Below are 23,123 nucleotides of genomic sequence, written 5' to 3'. Positions count from 1 at the left end.
AGCCCAGCTTCAGCCCCGTGCAGAGGTGCAGTCAAAAGTCATCCCAAAACATCATATGCTTTATTTACAAGAAGTGAAAAATACATGAGGGCAGTTCATACTCATCTGATAAGACAAGAAAGTCACTTACAGGTTGTATATTGCTTGAGGGAGTTTTAAACATACATTTAACTATAAAACTCTTAGGACTAAAAATAATTTGCTTGAAAAACAGATAAAATAGATTTAAGTTCCAGAACTGGGCTGATATTCACAACCCTATTCACATGCCTTTTTTTGATGCTGTTACTCATTTCAAATTAGGTGCAACTCTTGAAGCAACAGATCACTAGTGCAACTGTATGGCTGATCATCACCTCTATAAGGAAAACTAAAGCTGAAAGAAAAAAAAAAAAAAAAAAAACCACCCCATTTAGTGACACCAGCTTTTCTTCCCTTTCTTCCCTGCTTTCAGAAGACTTTTTATTAGCCAATTTCCTTCAGAAGTCTCTAAAAATACTTTCTATTTCAGCAACATTTGTTTTACTGCTATTGGTATGCAAAATGGGAAATTCCAAACTTCTTGCTTTTGAATTTCCAATTTTCTAATAAGTGGTATTTCTTTTTCATAAAAAGAAATCCTTCCTAGATAGTGATTTTAGTTATCTATATGTTCTTTTGGCTATTCAGATTTAATGAAGCAGGTAAAACTGGTAATTTACTTGACATTATCAATTACCAGCTACTACAAAATACCAAACCGACAGTTTTAAGAGAAGTAAATGTCATATTATCACTGTGAAGTTTCAAAGGTAGGCATGGAGTCTACTATTTTGTAAAGCAAAACTAGAACTGTCATTTCCCCTCACACACATCACAGCACCACACTATTGCCTATGATACATTTATCACGGCACCACAAGGCTTGTCCTGCTAACTAGTCAGCCAAGGCAACTAGTTAAATTAGAACAGCAATACAAACTTTCAGGCATGAAAACTCTTCCACACCTCTGTGACTAAAAGCTTATCTAATTATGGTCAGACTCCTAAGGATATATCCCTTGTCTGGAATTCATGGCCCTGCACTGAGAATGAGTGTATTTCTCCGGAAGATCAACACCTGTACCCATAGCAATGGCTAATGCTATTTGCCTCACAACACACCAGAAGAAAACAAAGAAAAATCCCCCACATATTTTGCACAACTGAAATCCTAGAGTTAGACAAAAATCTTACCAAAAACCATTTGTTCAAGAGTGCTTCTTAAGTACTGAAGTGATATTGTTACTCCTGTCAAATTTGAGATGTCTCCTGTGCGTTCTCACTCAGTATAACTCAAGTACACCAGCTCTCCAGAACACATCACTTAGTACCTCTTTGCACCATGCCCCTTGAAAGAAGCTGAATGACCTCTGGAGAGTTTCTAGCAACTCCATGGTTATAGCCTTTTCTCCAAGATGTTATTTCTCCAGGGAGTCATTAGCAGGGAGGCATACAGGGGCACTTGGCAGTGCCAGAGGCACACGCAAATGAACACCCACAAATAGATCAATAGTACATTCTGCCGTGATCTAAACAAAAATGGCTGTACATCTTTATTTGTACGTGGTTCCAACATCATGTTGGAATTATGCCTCCAAATCACAACACATCACCTTGCTTTGTTTACAACTTTGCCAAACATCAAACCAATTCAACTTATTAATTTCATCTACTTTTTCACACTTTAAAAAAATCTCAGTGAGCACAAAGATGTCCCAATCACTTTCCACACTTCAAATCAAAACCCACCAGGAATCTTCACTGGAATTAAACTGGTAAGCAAGTTTCAAACTCACATTACCTTGCATCAGTTCGGATGCTCCCACAGTCAGCATTTCCTATGGACTCATGGATTCATTGTCCAACACATTGCTACTGTAGAAGAATGCTAGGAATTTGAAATGTCCCCACTCGGCCATTTTTATTAACACTTACTGCCACAAACCTATCACTGTCCTAAGAGTTGACCTCCATGAAACTAAAGATCTCCACAAAGCACCATATTTGCTACTTTTACCTTCCACAGGCTAATGCTAAGACAGAAACACACAGAAGCTTGCATATGCCAAAGGCAGGGCAGTGAAGCATCAGAGAGCACAGACATCTGCAAAACTATGAACCCACACCCCAGCATAGGCAGTTTGTCCTGGAGGGGTGGACACAGAGGAGAGGAGGGAAACCTGACGAGAAAGCAGAAGCTAATTGACTTGAGGCAATCCCACTTTGCAGGGGAGTTTGGAAAGAAATGGAAGGGCTCCAGAGATCTTCAATAAAAACATCCTGTGAAGGAATTTGACCAGACACCATTTAAGAATCAGTAAAGAGCATTATCATTTCCCCACAAAAACCTGAAAGATTTTCACATTTACTTTCAAATGGCAGTCACGTTAATTCAGCATCTTTTTAATCCAAATTCGCACAAAAATTGCATTATCACGACATTTAGAATTTTCTGCCCATGTCCAGTCATTTATTAAGCAGATAATAATTGAAAAGAGCAGGTGCCCCCCCCTCCCTTAGAATTTTTATATCCTAAGTACAAGACAAGGGCAGCAAAATCAATTTCTTGTTGTTGGTTGAATTAATAGCCATGCCATCTCCAGTGGTTGTATTGCAAGTGAAACACAGTTTTCTTATCTGGAGCTAATATCTCTAAAGGGCTAGGGAAAGATAAGTCTGTCCTGAATATAAAATTTGTTTTTAAGTGCAAAGTAAGCAGATGGGCTGGCTGGGTATCAGGAGAGCCATGTCATTCACTCAGCGGGTACTGCCCAGATAGCACATCAACACTTCTCCCAAGTTACACCCATCAGAACCCAATGCTTCAAACAGCAATTTAGCAAGAAGGATCTTAAACTACCCATAACTGCTTATTTTGTTCATATTTTTGTCATTGCTTGTTTGTTTGTAAAAGACTAGCCAGGCTGTCCAGGAACAGCTTGGCTGCATCATGGCCTGAGAAACAGTGCCCGACTACCCTAGGAGAGTGGCCAGCAGTGTCAGTTTTAGACAGCAGATGGCCAGGAGCAGAGAAAGCTTCCAAGCACTCTGTATGCCAAAACTTCAGCAATTTTCCTCTTGTCAAGCAGGTTCCAGAGACACAAGACATAGCTGAACCTCTTCACTCTGGCCAAGATTAAAATAAAAGAGCATAGCAGAATCCCATAAAATACTACCACTTCCTAAAAATATTTAGGCTGCAAGGTTTAAGCAAGGTACCGCGTGACTACAGCAGTTTCTGCTACAATATTGGCTAAGGAATTAGAGATACAGAAAACACAGCTGCATTTTCAATGCGGAACGTACCTAGACCAACAGCAAGATCTGGTTCTACCTCAAAGATGTTCATTGATGTGAAACAGAACAACTGGTCAAAAATAAGGATCCACATCAAAAGCATTTCAAGAACCTGCTGAAGATGCATGTGTTTTTCATGTAATGACTAAAAACAGGATGTCAAAGTACCCAAAATGCATACCAGACCTCGCTCTCATAAGCATTGGTCACTATTTCAGTATTAATAAAAGCTTTTCCAGTTGTCTACCTGACAGCGAGATAAGAACATTCATACCTTTAAATTGTGACTCCTGCTAAATTTTGCAATTAAATAAAATCAAACCAAACACAATAGCAACTGGATAGGCCTAACACAGATTGCACAAAAATAAACAGTAATGTTGCTACTGCTGCTTGTGGACAGAAGCCAAGATGATGCATTTGAACAACAGCATCTCAGTCCACAGTTTCAACTAGCACCAAACAAAAAATGGATATGTGCAAAAAGCCTTCTATTTTTCATTTCAGTCCACTACCTTAGAGGAACACAGACAAGATGGTAGAGGTGCAAGGGTCATGCCGCGTCTGTTTTGTTGCAAGGTAAACTAAGTCTAACAGATATTTTGCATAAGTATTTACTATTCACTTAACCTTCCAAACTCTTTTGGGGAGGTTATTCTAATTTATCAGAGTATGACAAGATGAACAAGATCCATGTAACAAAGATTCGGGTTTGAGAATTTATACAAGCTCTTCTTTCCACTCATCCTCTTAATAGCTTTATGGGAAAGTTATAAAAATGAAAAACAAAACCCAGAAGACTTACCCACAGATTTCAGGAAGCTTCTACAAGCTTGTGCTGAAACAAGGCTCTGACAGCATGGCACAACAGAAAGGCCTATTTGTTCCATCCACCCCAGACCCACTGACAAGTCAGTGGCCTGCAACTGCAAGTTATGAGCTTACAGTAAGTCTCCTGTGTCACAGCAGCTCTGCTCCTCCAGCATTCACCACTTTTTATTAGTCAGCAGCCTCAGCTAAACATACAGCTGGGTTTTAAGATTCAACTTCCAAAGGTGCATGCCACACTGAAACGAGTCCAATCCAAAGTAACGTGTTCTTCGAGAGTCATTTCCAGATATAGCTTCTCTTAAATTCCCTGTCCTTCCTCAGAAAGAAGCCAAGTTGCCTTCATTTCTGTGTCCTGTTATAGCAGCCATCTGTCAAGCAAGCAGTTTAGTTCAACGTAATAGAAGCACAGTAAAGCAGGGATTCTATCCAACCCTCATCTACAAACGGCTCTTCCAAGAAAAAAGAAATTAAAAACAAACAAGCAAAAAAGACAACAAAAAGAACAACACACCACCCATATGCTTGAATATCAAATTAGTTCAAATGCTTAAGAGCTTTGACTAGAAATAGTACTTCAAATACCGCTCCAGTTTAAACTGCAAAAAGAAACTTGTAAAGACCGAACAGCTACGCATCTGCCCAGGTGTTCAGAGTTTTTGCAAAATTCAGTATTTGCAAGTACCACTGTAAGAAGTGGCAAAGGCCTTCCTCTGAGTGCCACTTAACATTTTCAACCCAAGCATTACAGAATATGATTCTCCCTCATTTACTCTCTCTGCAGTTACCTTAAAACAAATAGCTGGTTCAAGTGAGCAACAGCATCTCTTATAGTGTAAACCTACAGGAGACTAACAGCTACAAAGTCTTTCTTTCCCTTCCTATTCTTGTGATTAAGGGGAAAATGTGAAAATGAGACTCAAACTCCTACACACACCACAGGGCTCTGTCCTTGATGCCCTGCAGATCCTGAGACATGGAAAGGACAATTGGTATTAAGAGGTCTTAAAAACACAAGCAAAGAGCAAAAAAATAAAGAAAAACCACGGAAACAGTATTTTTCTACAGAGCACATGGTGCACAAGTCCATGGCAGTTCACCAATTCATATTGTCCTTTGAGAATTCACCTAAAATTACTGAAGGCTTATATGATGTTAAATGTATTAACAGCATGAATCCTTATTGCTGAGGTAGGACAGATTTTGCCACCCCAGGCATAAATGTTTCTGTGTTCTTTCTGTCATGTTGGGCTGATGAGAAGTTGCTCTGATCTGCTCAATGACCTTCACTGAAGAACCCTAACTCTGAATTGCATGGGGGAATTAGCATTCCCTGCCAGTTGCAAACAATGCATCTGCAAAGAAAAAATTTCTTTAAAAAATAATTACCATAATTTAAATGAATCAGTAGGTCTGCAGAAACTTTTTGCTCAGTAACAAGATGGCACGTGAGCCCGCAGTGGAGCTCAGCAGGAAGACTTGGTCCTGACAGTTACCAATCCACTTGACTCTTGCACCAGGCAAGGTTGAGGAGTTCAAGCAGCAAAGTACAGGAAAAGGGTTTGCAAATGTTTGGGCAATAGATTTGTACTGAGCAGAATGCACTTGCTCCCACTGCAATCACAACTCCCACAGACGCAAAATACACAGTCTTTTTTTTTTTTCCTCCTGTATTCAGCAGTGTGTTTAACCTTGGAGCTGTCAAGCTCCATCATGAATAATGAGCCATGACAACACTCCAAGTGATCCTTGGAGAACAGACCAATTTTTTCTATATGCTATGCAAGGCAAAATGCTTATATTCCCATGGTACAGTACCTGCTTTGAAAATATACAGTAATGTGGCCATCAAGAGGAGACCACAAGTAAATACAGGGGAGGAAAAAAAAATCATTTATTTCCCAATATTTCACCACCTAAAACCAGCAAGAGCAACAAAACACGTAACATCCCAAGGGTTCCTCTTTAAAATTATATTGGGACTGAGGACATTTGGCTCACTGAATATGCATTCCACACAACCATTTCACAGCTGAGGAGCATCTGCATTTGAAACAACCCAAGACAGCTACAGCAGGAAGAGAAAACACGCTGTAGGTTCCACAGCACTGTGACCTTTAGAAAATGAGCACCAGTGAGGGACACAGGGGTGGCCTCCACCCTGAGCCCCACCTCATACACACAGAACTGCCAGAAAGCGTAAAATGCAGCTACCTGAATGCCTAATTGGAGCTCCTCTACACCAACACTCCAACCATGCCAAGGCAGGTCTTTCAGAAGGCACAGCACAGGAAACCAAGCAATAGCAAAAGTCATTTCTGCTGTGTGCCTCTCAAGCTCAAGGGGAGGAGGAAGACAAAGCAAATAGATTTGCCTAAAGAAAGGAAAAACTAGAGGAAACAAGCTGACGACTTGAACAGGCATTCCCTTGTCTCTTAAACAATAACAGAGGGTTGTAGTCGCCCTTACAGAAATCTTCCCTCATTCAGAAAATAAATGCTAATTCATTAATGTTAACCTGGAAGACACCATGTCCTCTAACAGCTCCAGCAGCATGCATTTGTACTGTGTTTCTGCAAGGTGGAAAAACAAATATATCCTTATTCCTGAGCTGTTTGCAACAAGGTATTTGTCCATGGCTTTGTAGCAGGATAAGCCTGCTTTTATTTCTGTCTCATTTCCTAGTCTCATTGCTATAACTGAAAACATGGTGCATCCCTTTTCCCTCCCTGTAGGGGCACTACTTTACCTATAATTCAGTTTCAATGATTACCTCAAACTACAGGAGCTTTCACAAAGCTTTGTAGAGCAGGAAAGCAACAATGTGATCAAACCTGTGATGCTTGTTTTTCCTTAAGGTGTGAAGTTTGCAGTGTCAGACAGCAGAAAGCAGTTCTGAGCACTTAGAGGAGTTTTAAGTGCTAACACATCTCCCTCCCACCAAGAGACCTTCCCGAGCTGGAGTCAGAAAATCTCTTGAGTTTCTGGACTATGGCTGAAGCTGGAGAGAAGTCTAGCACCAAAGCAGTAGTTAACATGATAATGTGTTTATTGGCAATTTAGTTTTCCCTTGGGAGTCTAGCCACACATCCACCTGTTTTCCCTCCCCTCTACTCACCTCTTCCATGTCCAGGGCATTTCACAGCTATTCTCATCACACTAGGTTTATTTTTCCCCTGCAGCACTTCCAGATGAGCAAGACCTATGTTGTCACCACACGCAGCACTACCATCATCCCTGATTCAAAACAGTTCTGTTCTTAACAGAGGACTCACTCTATATTCAGAGTCACTCCCCAATTACAGGATCAGGAATTCTCTTTCTAGCATTACAGTTAAAATGTCCTCAGCCTTCCCCATGCACCATATTAATTTCTTTCACTCCCTGATAACACACCCCCATTTATGCCCCACATCATGGCTCTGCACATTTAGCAGTTCCATTCCCTGCCAGCAACATTTGGCAATAAGACCCCTTTAAAGAAGGCTAATTACAGATTTCACTTGAACAGAGATTGGTGCTGGGCCAATCTGTAAGCTCTTTAACAAGCTCTCAAGCTTCACGCCAGGGAAGACTGTTCTCCACCACGAGCAGCGACACAGCTCTAAAAGCAAAGGTGGAAAACTTTGACACTAAAAGATGAGGAAGGAAAGCCACAGCTCTGATTTCCCTTGCAGCACTGCACCTTCTCCATGTAAGTCTGATCTTGGAAATACACTGTTTCACAAGAGGAAAACTAAGGGAGCCAGTTCAACCGCCATGAAAATAATGAAAAGCAGTCACAAAAACCCCCCAGTTGATAGGTGTATCAGAAGCAGAATGACTAGTACAACAGAAAACAGGTCAAGGACTCAAAAGGTAGGGATTGATAAAATTCTGGATGCCAGGTTGCATGCATGCTTGAAGCATGTCATTTTCTGAGAACAACAATGTCAAGGTGGACTTCTGGTTTTCAAAGGGATGGAAGAACTCAAGTTAAAGTCTCTCGAGCACCTCAGCATCCAGTCCCATACCAGGACAAACAGTTTCTGCCTGTGTATGTCAGACATAGCACAGAAAAGAGCAATCCCACCTGTAGATTCTCCTTATCACTTTTTCTCTCTGTGCCCACAACACCTGGTGAAATAACATTTCAGCCAGACTACTTACCTGAGGGGAATTAATGCAAGATTCTGCAAACCACCCTCTGTCCTAACCCTGTTTGAAAACTACGGTGGAAGTGAAAAGGGTAAAAGGAGGAAATTATGGTCAACAGAAGACTGGTCCTGTTTTAAGGATTCAAGACTAGTGCCCAAGAAAACTACACAAGAGCTTTTTGTGCAAGATTCAACACAAGTCATCATTTTTCCCTGTGGTCAACAACTATATGGCATCACATGGAGATGTCGCACCTGATACACTGAAATACTGCTGTCAGACTGGCTGGCTGCCTAGAGAATCCCAGCTGGAATCTGCGGTAACCACGCACACCAAGTACACAGCTGTTGGGAAGTCTCCAACTGTGAGCTCAACCCACAGGCACTTTAAAACGAAGAGTTATGAGTGTTACACATGTAGAGCACACACATTAATAATGTCTATTTGACAGAGAGTAAACCCATAAATAGCTACTACATCCTCAGATTTTAGCACACCTAAAGGTTTTCCCTGTTAGGAGATGCCACACAGAAAGAATGGCTTGTGACAGGAGCAGACTCCTCCCCTATACACAGGCAGGCCTTTAAGAGACCAACAGAAGCACTCCTGCAAAAGTGCTACACCTACCACCTAGGCGCTGCATCTTCACCTTGGGGACATCTTTGGGGGCAGGAAAACAGTCATGGTACAACTGCAAAGCATCACACATAATTTGGAGAGACAAACTGTGATCGCAACACACAAAGCAACCACACAGAGACAAGAGATTTGCAGGACAGAGATGTTCCTCAGGGAGAGCCCAAGGCTGAACCAAGGCCAAGAGCCCCTCTGCCTGTTTATTTCTTACTTTTTATACATTTGTGGGTCTGGCTGTGGATTGTCTTCTGGAGTTATCACCTCCCAGCCGAATGGCCAGACCAACTGTCAGTTACAATTGTTTTCAGGTTCGAAATATGCAAACAAAGGACAGGGAATGAAAAACAAAGGATTTGTTTATGCTACATGTGTGAGAAAAGGCAAAACCTGCTCCTAATATTGCACAGAAACTAAAGAGACTGACTCCATCTTATGAATAGTCAGAAGGCTTTAAAAAACTCTGAAAAACCAGGGTGACAGCAAACCACAAGTCTGACCACTGCCCAGTTTCTAAGAGCCAAGATTATAAAAGTGAGAGGAAGGAGCTGTTCTTTTCCATGCTTATTCTCTGAAGTAACCATGCAAATTTCAGTGAAATGTTTGCAGACTCTTCCAAATGAAGACAGATCTAGCAGGAAGAATTTACCTTAGAACCTCAAGATTATCAAAATACGAGTACCTGAACAGAGATTGCCATAACAGGAAACAACAAGAAACCCAATGTGTGTTAATAGATGCTCTAATTATTAATGTGCACACATAACAAAAATTATCAGAAGTGCCAAGGCATTTGAAGGAAAAAGCATTATTCAAAGATAGATATTTGCCAGCAGCTGTATCACCACCATATTGTCTAGCGGATTTTGACCAAACTCAGTGGACATCAACTTAATCCCACAGGACAGTATCATTCACTTCTGAAACAGCTACTGACCTTATTTCTATGAGCCCTGTTGTAGTGTCATGACTAAATGTGGCAAGCAGCAAATCTCACTCTGTCAGCAGCCAGTGCCTGTCGTTTATTCTTTTGAAGCTTCCACTCATTTCTGCATTTTTTTTTCAGTCATGCTGCTTCAAAACAGCTGATCCAGATGGTGGGTATTTGGATTTCAACCTTCCCACATGGTGATGTGGCTCAAGAAAATAAAAACTGTTGCTACCTGCTGCTGACCTACTTTAATTTGTTTCCTGCCATACGACAGAATAAATAATACAGATCATTGAACTAGTTTTCCATACCTACTCACTGCTATGTAGGAAATATAAAATAAAACGAATAGAGGAAGAAGGAAAGAGAAAAAAAAAACAAACACAGCAGCATGATCCAGTGGGGAGTAGGGAGGAGCAATTCTCACCTCTATCATAGTCATCTTCCTCTATTGCTTTTTCCTGAAGCGTCTGAAGCCGTAAGATCAAGGATTTTAACTGTGCAAAGGAAAAAAGTTAATTATGAAGAAGCTGCATGTAAAAATATATACAGACTATTAACTTCTATGCAATATAAATTTAATGGATTACTACAATTACTACATCACTACAATGGCCAAATTTTGATAGTTAAGCCTAGTATTTGTTAAGGAGACAGACCTATTTGAAAGTCAGCTGAACTGGAGCTACCTGAGCCAAGCATGGCTTTAGTCCAAACACACACAGAGAATAACAAATGATATTTCTTGAAAAGCAAAGGCAATCGTGCGATCGTAGGATATTTTTCACCCTTTGAATAAACGAAAATACGATTATTAGGGGATTCTGTCAGCATGACACCTACTCCTGATCACACTGTACTCGACAGTGTGTGTCTCAAGCCCATTCTGACAATTTTTTACCTGAGTTTTGCAGAGAACAAATACAAAATTTCCATATGCAAACCACATTTTATTCTGTAAACAGAAATGCAGTATGAGTATTTCAGAAGATGTATACTCATGTTATGGGTCAAAAAAGAGCGTTCATATACAGCCAAAAAAGTTTTGTTAAAATACAATTTAGGCTTATCTACATAATGTTGATATTTGCATTTTCGCAATGCAAATGCTAGATGAGGGGGAAAAAAAAAAAAAAGAACACCAAGAATACCTGAACCACAAACAGAGTACTCACATTCCAAAAGAAACTTACCATAATAAAGTTTTATTTCAAAAGTTAATGCTTCTCTTTGTTAACAACAGGAGTCCAGACCAAAGCTCTAAAACGACTAAAAATTTGTAAGGCCTTTACAAGTTTTTTGCTGTTAAAAGAAATTGGTTAGAAGGCAGGTTTTGTCCTCTCCTCACTGCCATGACAGTCACAGCCTAACAAGGCTGCAGTTGCAAGACTGGAATGTGTTTCTTATTAAATTTATGAGGGACCTGTACCAAACCAAGCCACTATCAGCCCTGGAAAAGGTGAGCCTGGATAAAGAAGCAGTGCATATTCTCAAAGTGCAAAGCCTGAAAGCTCTTGGGAGAGCACTAAGATCCACACTTTAGACATCCTGCACTTAAAAATTATTTCCCTTCTCCCTGGAACTCTTTCATATTTATGCCTCATATTTAAACTCTAAGTTGCACACAGAAAAATAGGTACAAACCAGTCAACAACTTAATAGAAGCACTCAATTATCAAGACTACACATCAACACACAAATTAGACAATCAACACACAAACCTTTAAATTCAGGATTTCCCTCTAAATACGGCATGTGAAAGTGGACTAGTAAGAAAAGAGCTATAAAAATAAAGCCAGGAAAGTATCAAAAAATGTTTGATTAATAATAGGCTATAGGATGCTCCAGAAGAAAAAAAACATTGCATACATTCCCATTTCTTCTGTGCTTTATTTTGATTTTCACTTCCTGAAACTCCAATCTTTTTTCTCTGAGGCCAGTGAGGAATGTGAACGGTACTGAAGGGAGGAGCTATGAATCCTCACCTTAAATTATTTTCTGTGTTTTATGCCTGACTTTATTTTATAGGGTTTTAAAGCAGCCTGCAGTAGGAATGATTCAAGTGACACTTTTTTCATCTACCTGATGTATAACAACCATCTACACTGAGAGTACAGCTTTGCTGCTGCTGGCAGTGTTTATTCCATCATGCACTTCAGTGGCAGGTCATTTAAACTCTGCTTGGGTACCACAGCCCAGGCACGCCCACGGCAAACTGACTGATGCTGCCACTGTAAAGTGCTTTCTGTTTGCAGGCTGGGGAGAGTTTTGGAGCTCAGCTAATCAAAGACCTGCTGCTGCTTCAGTGTGGCATGTCCTGGATGTGTACCAGATGAAGATCACTTTTTAAGTACAGAGAAAGCATAATCTTAACAACTTCGGTATTGTCTCCTTTTCTTGACTATGGTTGCCTTTGTTCCTTTCTGAAAACTTTGAGACTTACTCATTATCATTACAATAGGAAGGTGTTTCAGATTAAACATCCACGACTGGCTAACCAAGGGCAAAACATCTGAGGGCACAAATTCCCAATTCTCCATTCAATGAATTAATGAATACAGAAATTAAAGATAGCAATGTCTCTTTTTGCCTATCAAATAAGCAATACTGAAAAGAAAGAAAAATAATTTCCTATTTTGCTTGCATTATACATTCCCAAATTTGCAGTGAATTAATTTCCCAAACTATCTCGGACTACGGGCACATTGCAATTCCAGGCACGAAACCAAAGAAACTGCTCCGTGTCAATGTGTGTGAAGTCTGCAAATAAGAGAGCCCAGTTTGAGTTCTACACACATTATCTATGAAAATAAAGTATTATGGAGCATTGTAAGCCCAGGTCAGATGTCATGGTAAGCAAAGAAAGACTAAATGTTTCTCAGCTTTCTGTCCTACCCAGACAGTAGGTTTGTGCAAAGTCTCCCCAGAGCAGGTTGTTTCATTAGGCCTAAAGACAATACCGCACATCTCACCTGATGTGTCTCAGCTGAGAAGTTACAAAGATCTGAGTGAAAGGCAACCAAGAAACTCAGGCACTAGTGAGACAATTTTAAAAAAACACATCACTACCCACTCTGTGCACCTTGAACAAATTAGGGCAATCCATTGTGTCCATATTAATCTCTGGATTACTGTTTTCTGTGTGCACAATAAAGCCAATACTAGGCTCCTTTGATCGGGTAAGCTCAGAATGCCCACCCTAACATCATAAAAATAAAACACAGCTGGTCCTTCCTAAGGTTTCCCCACCCTTCTCCCATAAAGAGCACAGTGAACAACACTGCATTGTAGGGAATTTACATATATGCAAAAAGACTCCTGACTCACCTGTCTGCTACTCCTCTGGGGTGGAAGGGGAAAAGAAAAAAAGGTTCAGTTCCCATCTGGACACGGAGAGGGACTTGACCCCCATTTTTCTTCACATGGGGAGAGGACCTGTTAGATTACACACTACTTTCACAAATTGCCTAATTCTTAGGAATCTTTGGCTCAACTTAAACACTTCCAATTAAAAAGTTTAGTGTTATTAAATCATGATACTTCAAGAAAAGAGTTCTTACCACTGCTTAATTTTATGCTACATATAACCCACACTGCAGACAAAACAGCCATCTGTGAAAAGAAATGGTACTTATTGAAGTCAGAAACGGATGTGTGATGTTAGAAATGAGAGGATTCAAGTTTCAGTAGAACATAGAATAGGGTATTACAACAATATCCCCTATTTTTAAAGAACCAAGCAAAACCTGTTATCTCATTTTCATCATGCAGGGCTCTACTGTAAAACTCTGAACAAAGGCCACAAAAGACAGTAGCATCTGAACTCCTACATAAACTTTGATTTTGGCACTATAAATCAATGTTTTGAGGAAAAGTTATCAAAAATAAAGTGAGATTACTGACCTTTAATGTACTGCGGTTGCCAAGCAAGCAGTCCTGGAGCACTGGTTCATATTTTTTCATCAAAGTATCCCAGTTATGGTCACTGACAGTAAAGCTGCTTTCATAGCCTGAGGTGACAGAAGAGCCAGCAGAGGCTGCATCCGAGGAATCTGTAGAATATGAAAATGTTGCATCTATGTCTGAGGGAGAGACAGTCTCACAGTCCTGTAATTTTTCGTTTACTGGGCTCTCACGTTCATGCCGCAAATCTTCACTGGACCTGGAGAGACAACACAAATCTTCCAAGTGCTCGTGGGTTTGTGCCATCTCTTCTGGCTTCTGCAGACTGCCTGTGGTTTTGGGATGCAGAACGATCTCAGCTTCCTCAATAGATTTGCCTTCAGCATCATTTACTCCAGCGGCCGAGTTCAAGGAGAGCTGTATGAAGCTGAAACTTGAACGGAAGCTACCATGTGCACCAGCAGAATGAGAAATACCATCTCTGCTTTGAGATTCACAGTTGTTATTCACTTCTGTCTGATCCAAAGCATACATGTTTGGGGGCTTGCTCACTCTGGCACTGTGGCTTTTCTGCCACGTACAGCACACAGCAGAAGCATCTCCTTTGCCCGTCGTGGCAGCAGGGCAGGTCCCTATCCCCGTGCTATCTGACCGTGGACTCACGCAGCACAAAAGATTTTCACAGCATCCTGGAGCATTTCCAGCAGCGGCCAAGGCTGTCACCCCATTAGCAGGAACTACAGCACTACTCACTGCTCTAGAGCACAGGAATTCCAAGTCATCCTGGCGCTGCCTGTGCAGAGCACAGTTCTCAGAGCCCCCACAGTGCTGCCTGCCATGCTGGAGCTCTGCTGGGCTGAACCCTGCACAGGCAGCCAGGGACTGAAACTCGATCTGTCGCTGAGCTTCTGGCCTCATGTATCCCGGCCTTTTTGCCAGCTTCTTTTTACGAAGAGAGCCTGCCGGCATTAACTGCTGGTGATCATCTGGGAGGGGAGAAAAAGTCAGTAAGTGTTTCTGCACTTTTCCAGGCTTAACATACTGCGGCATTTGAAAATAGTTGTTTCTGAAATTTCAAGCAGCCTATCATTTTCCATTTCAACAAAACACAGACACTGACCACACTGCAGATAGAGAGCACTGTGTGTATCCATTCACCTTCTAAAGAGTTTGCACCTGTTTTTAAGTGAACTCACTAACAAGCTCCTCCATCAGGACACAAACCTGGGTACAATGAATCAGATCATCTTCCCTATTCACAGTATCACTCTGCTTTTCCATTTTCAACTTGCTTAACAGCACATTGAAGCAGAAACTTGGTGTAAGTTTCTCTGATCCAAAATGATTTCAGACTTAAAAGCACATCTAAGATAGGACTGAATCTGCATCCGAAATGCGAGAACCATGATCACAAAGTTTTGTTTGTAACCTGTTGCTGCTGAGTGTTCTGTTTCTCGCGTTCGCATCCATGTTTTAACACTGTGAATAGGAAGCGGTTCAGACTCTGCTGCCATAACAGATGTAAGACCCTGTGGTTGCAGATGTTGGTCTAATGAGATATTGTACAAGTTGTCATTTAGATTTATGATACTACCTAACATCCAAAAATGTAAATTAAAAGGAAAAGCTTTGCATGAAGAGCCACCAGTCCTAGAAAACTATTAATTCGTAGCATTACTGAAGTATTATTATCATTAAGAAGTAGCCTCTGCTCAGTAACTTGATTCCCTTACATGTATCTTACATAGATGAAAAGACAAATTTGCTGTTTGCAGAGAATAGGAAACAAACAAAAAACCCCACCCAAATAAGATAAATATACCACAGTAAACATTAAAAGTGGGAGATCAAAATTTAACGTCTGTGTTCTCTGTATATTTTATGTATGTATTACTGGTAAAAGATTACATGATGACTACTTTCATTCTCTCATGGATTTACTGCTAGTTAAAAGGTATTCCATTTGTCTGTCCTGCACCATGGGAATCAATGGGAATACAAGATCTGCACTATCATCCATTTTGCAACACAAAAAGATACTGACTGGACCTATTTGCCAGAATCACCCTTCAAGGGGATCTGATGCCTAGCTGAATTATGCTCTCTATTAGCTGCCCTCTACTCACAGCAATGGACTCAATTGGGTGTTAGAAATATTCATATCACCCACAGAGACCTCTTACAAAAACACAAGTTTCTGTGGTTTTCTACATTTTTTTCTTTACATTTAACATTCCTCTTTAATCACAACCCTTTGTCAGTTTTTACATTCATAGATATGCACTTAATCTAAACTCCTCAGCAGCTCCTAACACAGGCCTCATACACATCTCACTATGATGACATCCTATACAAGAATTTAAGCATTAGAACTGAAACTTCCCAGGAGAATTTTCCCAACATTCATTATATTCTCTCCAAATAATCTTCAACAAAAGCAATTTATACATTTTCCATACACTAGAATAGTGGCACAGCTCACCATGGGACTGCAGTTAAGCTTCTGTATTCTGCTTCCTATCACCATAAATTAGAATATCCCAGCAGTCTCTTACATTCTCTTTTGTCTGAGGAAAAAAAAGCATCACAGAAATCAGAAGTAAAAAAGGTCATGGAGTCCATCAGCCTGTCTACTATAAAAACAGTGAAATGCTGTACTGGGAGTAATTTAATAGAAGTCTCAACAAACAGGAATCACTCTCGGAGCAAGTGAACAAAAACTGAACAGAACGTTCTTTACAATTTAATTCTTTTAGTTTATATACAAAACAATAGCCTAAATTTGACTTCAGCAGAAGTAGTCAGTCATGCATGAGAGTCATTCTAAGGCTGCATATACTCTATGGCCATTTAAAAAAGCCTCATCTGTAAAAACACAAAAGGTTCTCTGGTTTAATTAAAATCAGTTTAAAATTGATCTCACTAAATCACTATGAATTTCTGAAGTAGACAGATAATTACAGCTCTTTAAACACCAAATTTAAACTAAGCAAATGTAAATAAGGTTTAAATTGGCCAAAGCATTAAATATTCACCCCAAGTGAACTGGGTGCAATTCTAAAAATTATCGGAGCCAAAGGTGTACAACTCCAGCGTCCTGAATGAGATCACACACAGCCCACGCATCTCTGCGCTCCTCAAAAGGTTCACAGGTAGCCCTCTAGACAGGTTTGGCATCCAGTCCCCTCATGGCCTCCAGGTCTGGCTCCTGGTGAGTGCATCCAGCAGCACAAGGCGCTCGCTGGGTACCAGGACAGAGCACTGCTCCAGCCACACCCAGCATTAGGGTCAGACCACCCCATGAGCCATCCAGAGGGTGCTACAGGGACAGAGCTGCAGGTCCCAATGTGGCTGTCCCCGAGAGCAAGGCAGAGTGGACAGAGCTGGCACCAACATGAACACAGACACTCACACCTTCCCCAAAGGATAAGGGAAAGCCTGATCTCCAGGTCCAGCTAGAGAGCACTCACATTGCCCTCAGCCATTACAAAATCCAGCCAGGAAGTTACTAATGTCTTGGGTGTACTGTTTGGGCACTGTTTACCTTTGTGCCAGGTGCCTGTTCTCAAGATCAGAATATTTTCTGAAACACACTTTTATCAACTTTCTCTGCATAACCTTCCAACCATAGTTTGCCTTGTCGGCCTGTCAGAGAAATTACACTGAGAAAAATTCAGTGGCTTGTTAAAAAACAAAGACAGGCCTTAAATTCTTCTCATCTTACCTCAATTTGAAGAGCATCAAATAACTGTTGGCAATTAACTACAAAATTATCAGAATAAAAACAACCGAAGGCAATTTTAAAACCCTACACAACAGTGTGCCATGCATTGTAAGAGACACACATTTAGAAATAGAGAAAAGCCACAAATGGAAGAGCCTTTCAATTGTGATACTAAAACCCAACTTTTTAAAATATATATTTTACAATATTAGAAGACGATGTAATGTATATCTAATGGCAGATATGTGCAAATTACTTCAAATTCAATTATGAAAGCTCAGAAATATTCTTAACAGCTCTTCCACCATAGCAATCTTTCCTGATTATCAACATTTCATGAAAAATAACAGTTCAGACCCAGAGCAGAGGGAAAAAGAAAACAGTCTATTGCTGTAAAGCAATGTTGTTCACATCTAAGTTGCATCAGTGAGGTGAAAGAACGAGAGGTGAGCATTTTCTACTGATGGAAAGAGCACATTCTTTTGTACCCAAGCCTGACACACTAAAGGGCAGCAAAACAGTCATCTAATTTATTTTACATCACCAGTCTTTGTTTTCAGCCACAAAAGTGGCAATTCAGGTTTTTTGACCAAATGTTCTAATAGCATCTGTGGATAAAAAGGTGTAAATACCTTACATTTCTGTTTTCCAATAGAATTTTACAGATCAGTACAGAAACTCTGAAGTGATCACCTCCTCACTCCTGCTTTAAGCATGTGATGCAGAATGTTTGCGAGTTCATTTAAGTTCTCCCTGAAAGTGAGAAATTATAGATGCCGTTTTAAAGGTAGCTCAACTATCTGAACACACCTACATTACACACAGTTCATTTTTATTAGAATAACAAACTCATCCTCAGAGCATTTGCAGGTGGTAACTGCGATGTGGAAGGAAAGGTATTTGGTCATATTCAAAGCACTGCTCCAAGCAATTTCTGTAGTTTTGCTTCTCTTAAGGAAGCCCTAAACACCTGCATCAAACTATACACAAAGTAAGCAAGCTCCAAATATTCACTATTTACGAACATACACAAATAAATGCTCAACCTATCACAAACAAACACGAACCATTCTTGGAGATTAATCTGACATGAGTATAACCATTACTGTTCAGTTCCTAGGTCACAGAAATATGTAAAATGTTGCAAGTTCCTAATCGGTTATAGCTTGACTCATTCACTGAATTTCAAAGACGCCACTAAATACGCAAAATAAGATGACACTGATCTCAACACAGCCCACATTGAAACAAACAAGTGCCACCACTGTGCACAAACAAGCCTTCAAAGAAAGTCACTTTTGAATAAAGATTTTCCTAACTCCTAAAATGAAAAGGTCTCCCTTAGCTTCTTCCTCTTTTTCATCTCACCTACTGAGCGTTAATGGTAACTGTGGTTTATCTAAAGTTTTATAAAGTGTATCCATAAAGGGAAGCATGGCTGAGTCACATTGTATTAGATATAATGATATCCTCACCAAGGTTTCCTGTGATTTCTAAGGTCACAGATCGGGTTCAGTTACTCAACTGTTAAATTTCCAAAATGTTGCAAATAACATATTCTCTGAGGCCATTAAATGCATGTCAGTTTCCATTCCTCATTAAAAAGCATTTCAAAGAGCTGTGCATTGTAAAAGCCAGAATGCTCTTCTTTAGCCAGGGTTTAAATAATTGTGTTTTTATTGACATACTCCCATAATGCATGTCATTGAGTTGTTACAATCAAGACACCTCCTTAATGCAACAACTCATTTTAAGCCATTTGGTGAAATTACAGCACCTCTCTTTAGAATTAGAATCACATTAGTTGATATTAATACACCCAACAATTTTTTCACACCTCAAGAAACTAAAAAAAACAGTTTAAACCTGGTCTAGCCTTAACCAAGAAAGGAAAAATGTCTAACAAAAAGAAAGTTGGTAAATAAGAAACACTTTCCATGTCAGTAACAATCACCTTTCCTTAATTACATATTAGTTACTACACCTCACTTTCCAAATTCGTCTCTGGTTGCTCAACCTCAACCCAATCACTCTCCAAACCTCCTTACACAACTCACCGATGTGTGTCACCCAGCGCACTGATACCTGCCTTGGCCAGTTCGAGCTGCCAATGCCACACCACCAGCTGCCCAACAGAAAAGCTCTCAGGCTCCCCAGTCACCACTAACCCTGCATCCAGCTCAGTCATCCATCCTGTCAACCCATTTGGTGAACAACACCACATCCCAAGGATGAACACAAGCAGGACTGGAAAAACAAACCAGTACCAGTACTGGGTGGCTTCAGCATAGAGAACAACAGAAGACACGTCCCCAAAAATATCCAGCCCAATTTTTTCCAAACCGGTGGGCAAATTTCTTTTTAACTTTTAGTTATGTTATTGAGAATAATTTACCCATTTTTCAAAGAGGCAGATGGACACACAAGTTGCAAGCCTACAGAGAATATTCACAACAGAGAACCAATGCTTATTTCAGGAGGTGGGGTGTGGGTGTGAGCAAGTTTTCTTGTTCTTCCTGGGGAAAAACTCTTTTGTTCCCAGTTTCAATACAGAAGTCTGTAGAGGCAGTCCATGCAAATGTCTTAAGCGGAGAGAACACTCTGATTCTTTCAGTCAAGATCTGACAACAGCTTTAAATATCACACAGAAATAGTGGAGCAAGGATGTTGCATAGAAACTGTGAAATTCTCTTAGGTCATAATTTAATTTGCAAACAGCACTTAATGGGTTTGCAGTCCTAGCCCATAAAACCATTTCACTAAACACTCATGAAACTATGAAATCAGTACACAGCAGTCCTTTCCAAAAACGGTCTATTTAATGCACCACACTTCTCTTTCATCACTCTGTCTACAGAGTGACAGTGTGGATTCCCACTACTTCTGCTCAGTCAGATCATCTACAGCAAGACTCTAAGATAAAACTCATCAGGGGGGAGGGGAGGGAGGAATTTTAAAAAAATGTGAAGTGTGAGAGCACATTGACAGCAGTCAATTTCTAATTCAAGCACAGTTTGAATGCTCCAGCTTGGAGATTTGAATTTTTAATTTCACCAAGAGAGTGGGTTCCAAATTAAGCATCTGATGCACAGTCAGTCTGAAACCAGAATTGAGTTTACTGAAATAGAAAGTAATTTTCTCTTAACAGCTCAGTAGTGATCACATATAATGAAAATAAAACAACATGGCAGCTCCTATATTGCCAAGGGTGAGGAGTCAGAAGGCTTTTAGCTTTACAATTTAATATCCGAGTCCCAGGACAAATGCTTCTCCTTTGCCTGCTGAAGGAATTTCACCTTGTAGCCCCAGTCAGGCTATCAAATGCAATCTCCATGCTGTCTAGGCAAGAAGAGAGATGGAATACAGTTCCAGGCATCAGGACAGCTGAGCACTAAACTCCCCCCGAAAGCACAGCACCTCAGGATGCAGCTTAAATACAAGACACTGGAAAAGCCAGGCATGGATACAAACTGCAGTTATAGCAACGCACAGGACACGAGGCCAACCTGTAGCTAGGAGAAAGGCAAAGAAGTGGCGCTGCTCCCTCACCCTGCTCCCTTGAAAACAAAGTCTCAGGGTTTTGCATGAAGCCCTGTAGCTCTTTATGCTCCAACAGAATTTCTGCACTTGGGTGTTCTTTGCAGAGCAATTGTGTGAACTGTACCTTTGCCAGCTGACAATAAATTGCCGCTGCAAGTGGTAAGATGAAGATCCTGCAGCACCGCTCTCCTGTCCTCAATGCCTCCACAAGCAGCTTCAGCTAATGCAAGTCCTCGCCAAACGCCAGCATCATCAGTCTGCAGATGTTACAACCTGTGAAGAGTGAAACTGTGCTCCAGCAAGCAGAGTGCAGTTCCCTCAGAGACCTTCACCGACAAGTGGGGAAAAAAAAAAACAAAACACATGATATCCCTTTTGAGATCTTCACTGAGGATACGGCTTGGCCTTTACAACCCTTACCCAAGGCTGTAGACAGACAAAACAGAAGCGGGAAGTTTGTTTTACTGGGCCCCAGAACACAAAAGTGAAGATGTCAGCTATATCCTTTTCCTCTAGCATAGAGGAGAAAAGTAGGTTGCTCAGATGAAATTCTGAGAGTGTCTATGAACAGGCTACGGAGGAACTACTATAGCAGAGATTGCTGAAACAGCAGCAGAATATTAACCACAGGCAACACTTCAAGCAGAAATCCCAGCTCCTTCTAAATACAGTGGGTCAGAAGTCACTCTGCCTAGAGCAAGTCAGATATCTTTTAAAAAAATTTTTAAAAGTAACATTCCAGGAAAGAATAGAGTTTATCTCTATTTGGTAATTGCACTGAACTAGAATTTAGCAGATACAGCAGCTCAAAGGAACAACAGCTGTCAATACAGAGGTTGAGAAGACCTCAATAAACAGCTGGATAGCACTCAGAGGAGGCACTCACCAGCACTGGACAGCTAGTTCTCCATACCTTCCCATGTAGGAGCCCTGGCATGAGAGGCCAAACTTGCTATTTCCAACTCACATCACCAGGTATGGCAGGAACACGGAGATTCGAGCCACTGCCTGCTCAGCTTCAGGCAGGAGCTGAGAGTAACCCGAAGCACCTCACACCAGGACTGTAGACTGAAGACTCCACAGGACCAAAGCCTGTTCACACACCTCCAAAAGGCATGGTCACCAGAAGCAGACAAGGATCAAGGCATATAGTCAAGCAGCAGCCAGTCAGACCCTAGAATGAGGGAGGATATCACCAACACCAACAGATCTACTTTGACTGTCATTCACTCATTTTTGTCTCCATTCTAACTCTGCTGATAACAACACTGCACATCTTCCCACTGCTCCCATCACACCCTGCCTTTTGACGCTGACTTTCACTGCATTTCAATCATCACTCCCCAGTTATTTCTTCCAAACCAAGGGCTCACTTCTCCTCCAGTGAAAAAGAGAGTTGGTCCAGAATCTTTCCAATTGCTGCTCTGGAACTTTGACAAAAGCTCTGGACTGGTCACACTTCACAGACTAGAATGATAACCATCCACAAAGCTCCCGAACACTGTTCCAAGCCAAATAGCGATACTCTCTTCCCCAATACCGATTTCCTCAATACAGCCTCTCTGGTATTTTCCAATCTTTCCTTTTTGTCATGATCCCAACGTGCACAAACCTCCCTCCAGCCTCCTTGACAGCATTTCTATCACAACAGCAAACAAGCACGTCTCAACTTACCCCCAAAATTCCTCCTCATATGTGCTTCCAGGCCCTCCACCTCCTCAGCCCACCCCATCACTTCCTACATGGAGAGCCTTTCAGCTTCACACTGCCCACCAGCAAGGCTCAGAATTTTCTAGGCTTCCCCAGGTGCATTTAAAAGAAGCCCAGCCCCACTTCAGCTGTGTTCATTGATTTCATCGCTTCCCTCCATTCGCTCAGCTTTTTGGCTATGAGAACTGCAGACAGTTCTCAGGGTTTCTTTTACGTCTTTCACAGCATACAGAGTTTGTATGACAATCTAAACCAAACCTCACTCTAAAAGCACACTGACTCCATTCATTCCCTTAGAGATCATCTCAATGAAAACTCTCTTGTGAGAGCTTCCTTCCCGTGACTGTAAATCACTGTTATTCATGCCTAGGAAATCAAGACAATCACCTGTCACAATTT

General features: G+C 40.9%; 1 protein-coding gene across 5 annotated transcripts in view; it reads right to left on the bottom strand.

Annotated features, from left to right (window-relative positions):
- The window catches only part of DISC1 (DISC1 scaffold protein), a 174,471-nt gene extending 151,687 nt beyond the window's left edge, over positions 1–22,784 (bottom strand). For all 5 annotated transcript variants that reach the window (XM_058419897.1, XM_058419898.1, XM_058419899.1 and 2 more), the window contains exons 1-3: positions 22,689–22,784; positions 13,751–14,736; positions 10,275–10,344 (exon numbers count right to left, since the gene is read on the bottom strand). In XM_058419897.1, coding sequence (XP_058275880.1) covers positions 10,275–10,344; positions 13,751–14,736; positions 22,689–22,746 — 1,114 coding nt within the window. In that variant the 5' untranslated portion in view covers positions 22,747–22,784. The remainder of the gene's footprint in view (positions 1–10,274; positions 10,345–13,750; positions 14,737–22,688) is intronic.
- Between the last annotated feature and the right edge of the window lie 339 nt (positions 22,785–23,123).

Source organism: Hirundo rustica, chromosome 3, assembly GCF_015227805.2.
Source record: "Hirundo rustica isolate bHirRus1 chromosome 3, bHirRus1.pri.v3, whole genome shotgun sequence".
Lineage (NCBI taxonomy): Eukaryota > Metazoa > Chordata > Aves > Passeriformes > Hirundinidae > Hirundo > Hirundo rustica.
The sequence above is the reverse complement of the archived record's forward strand: the minus strand, read 5'-3'. Positions and strand labels throughout refer to the sequence as shown.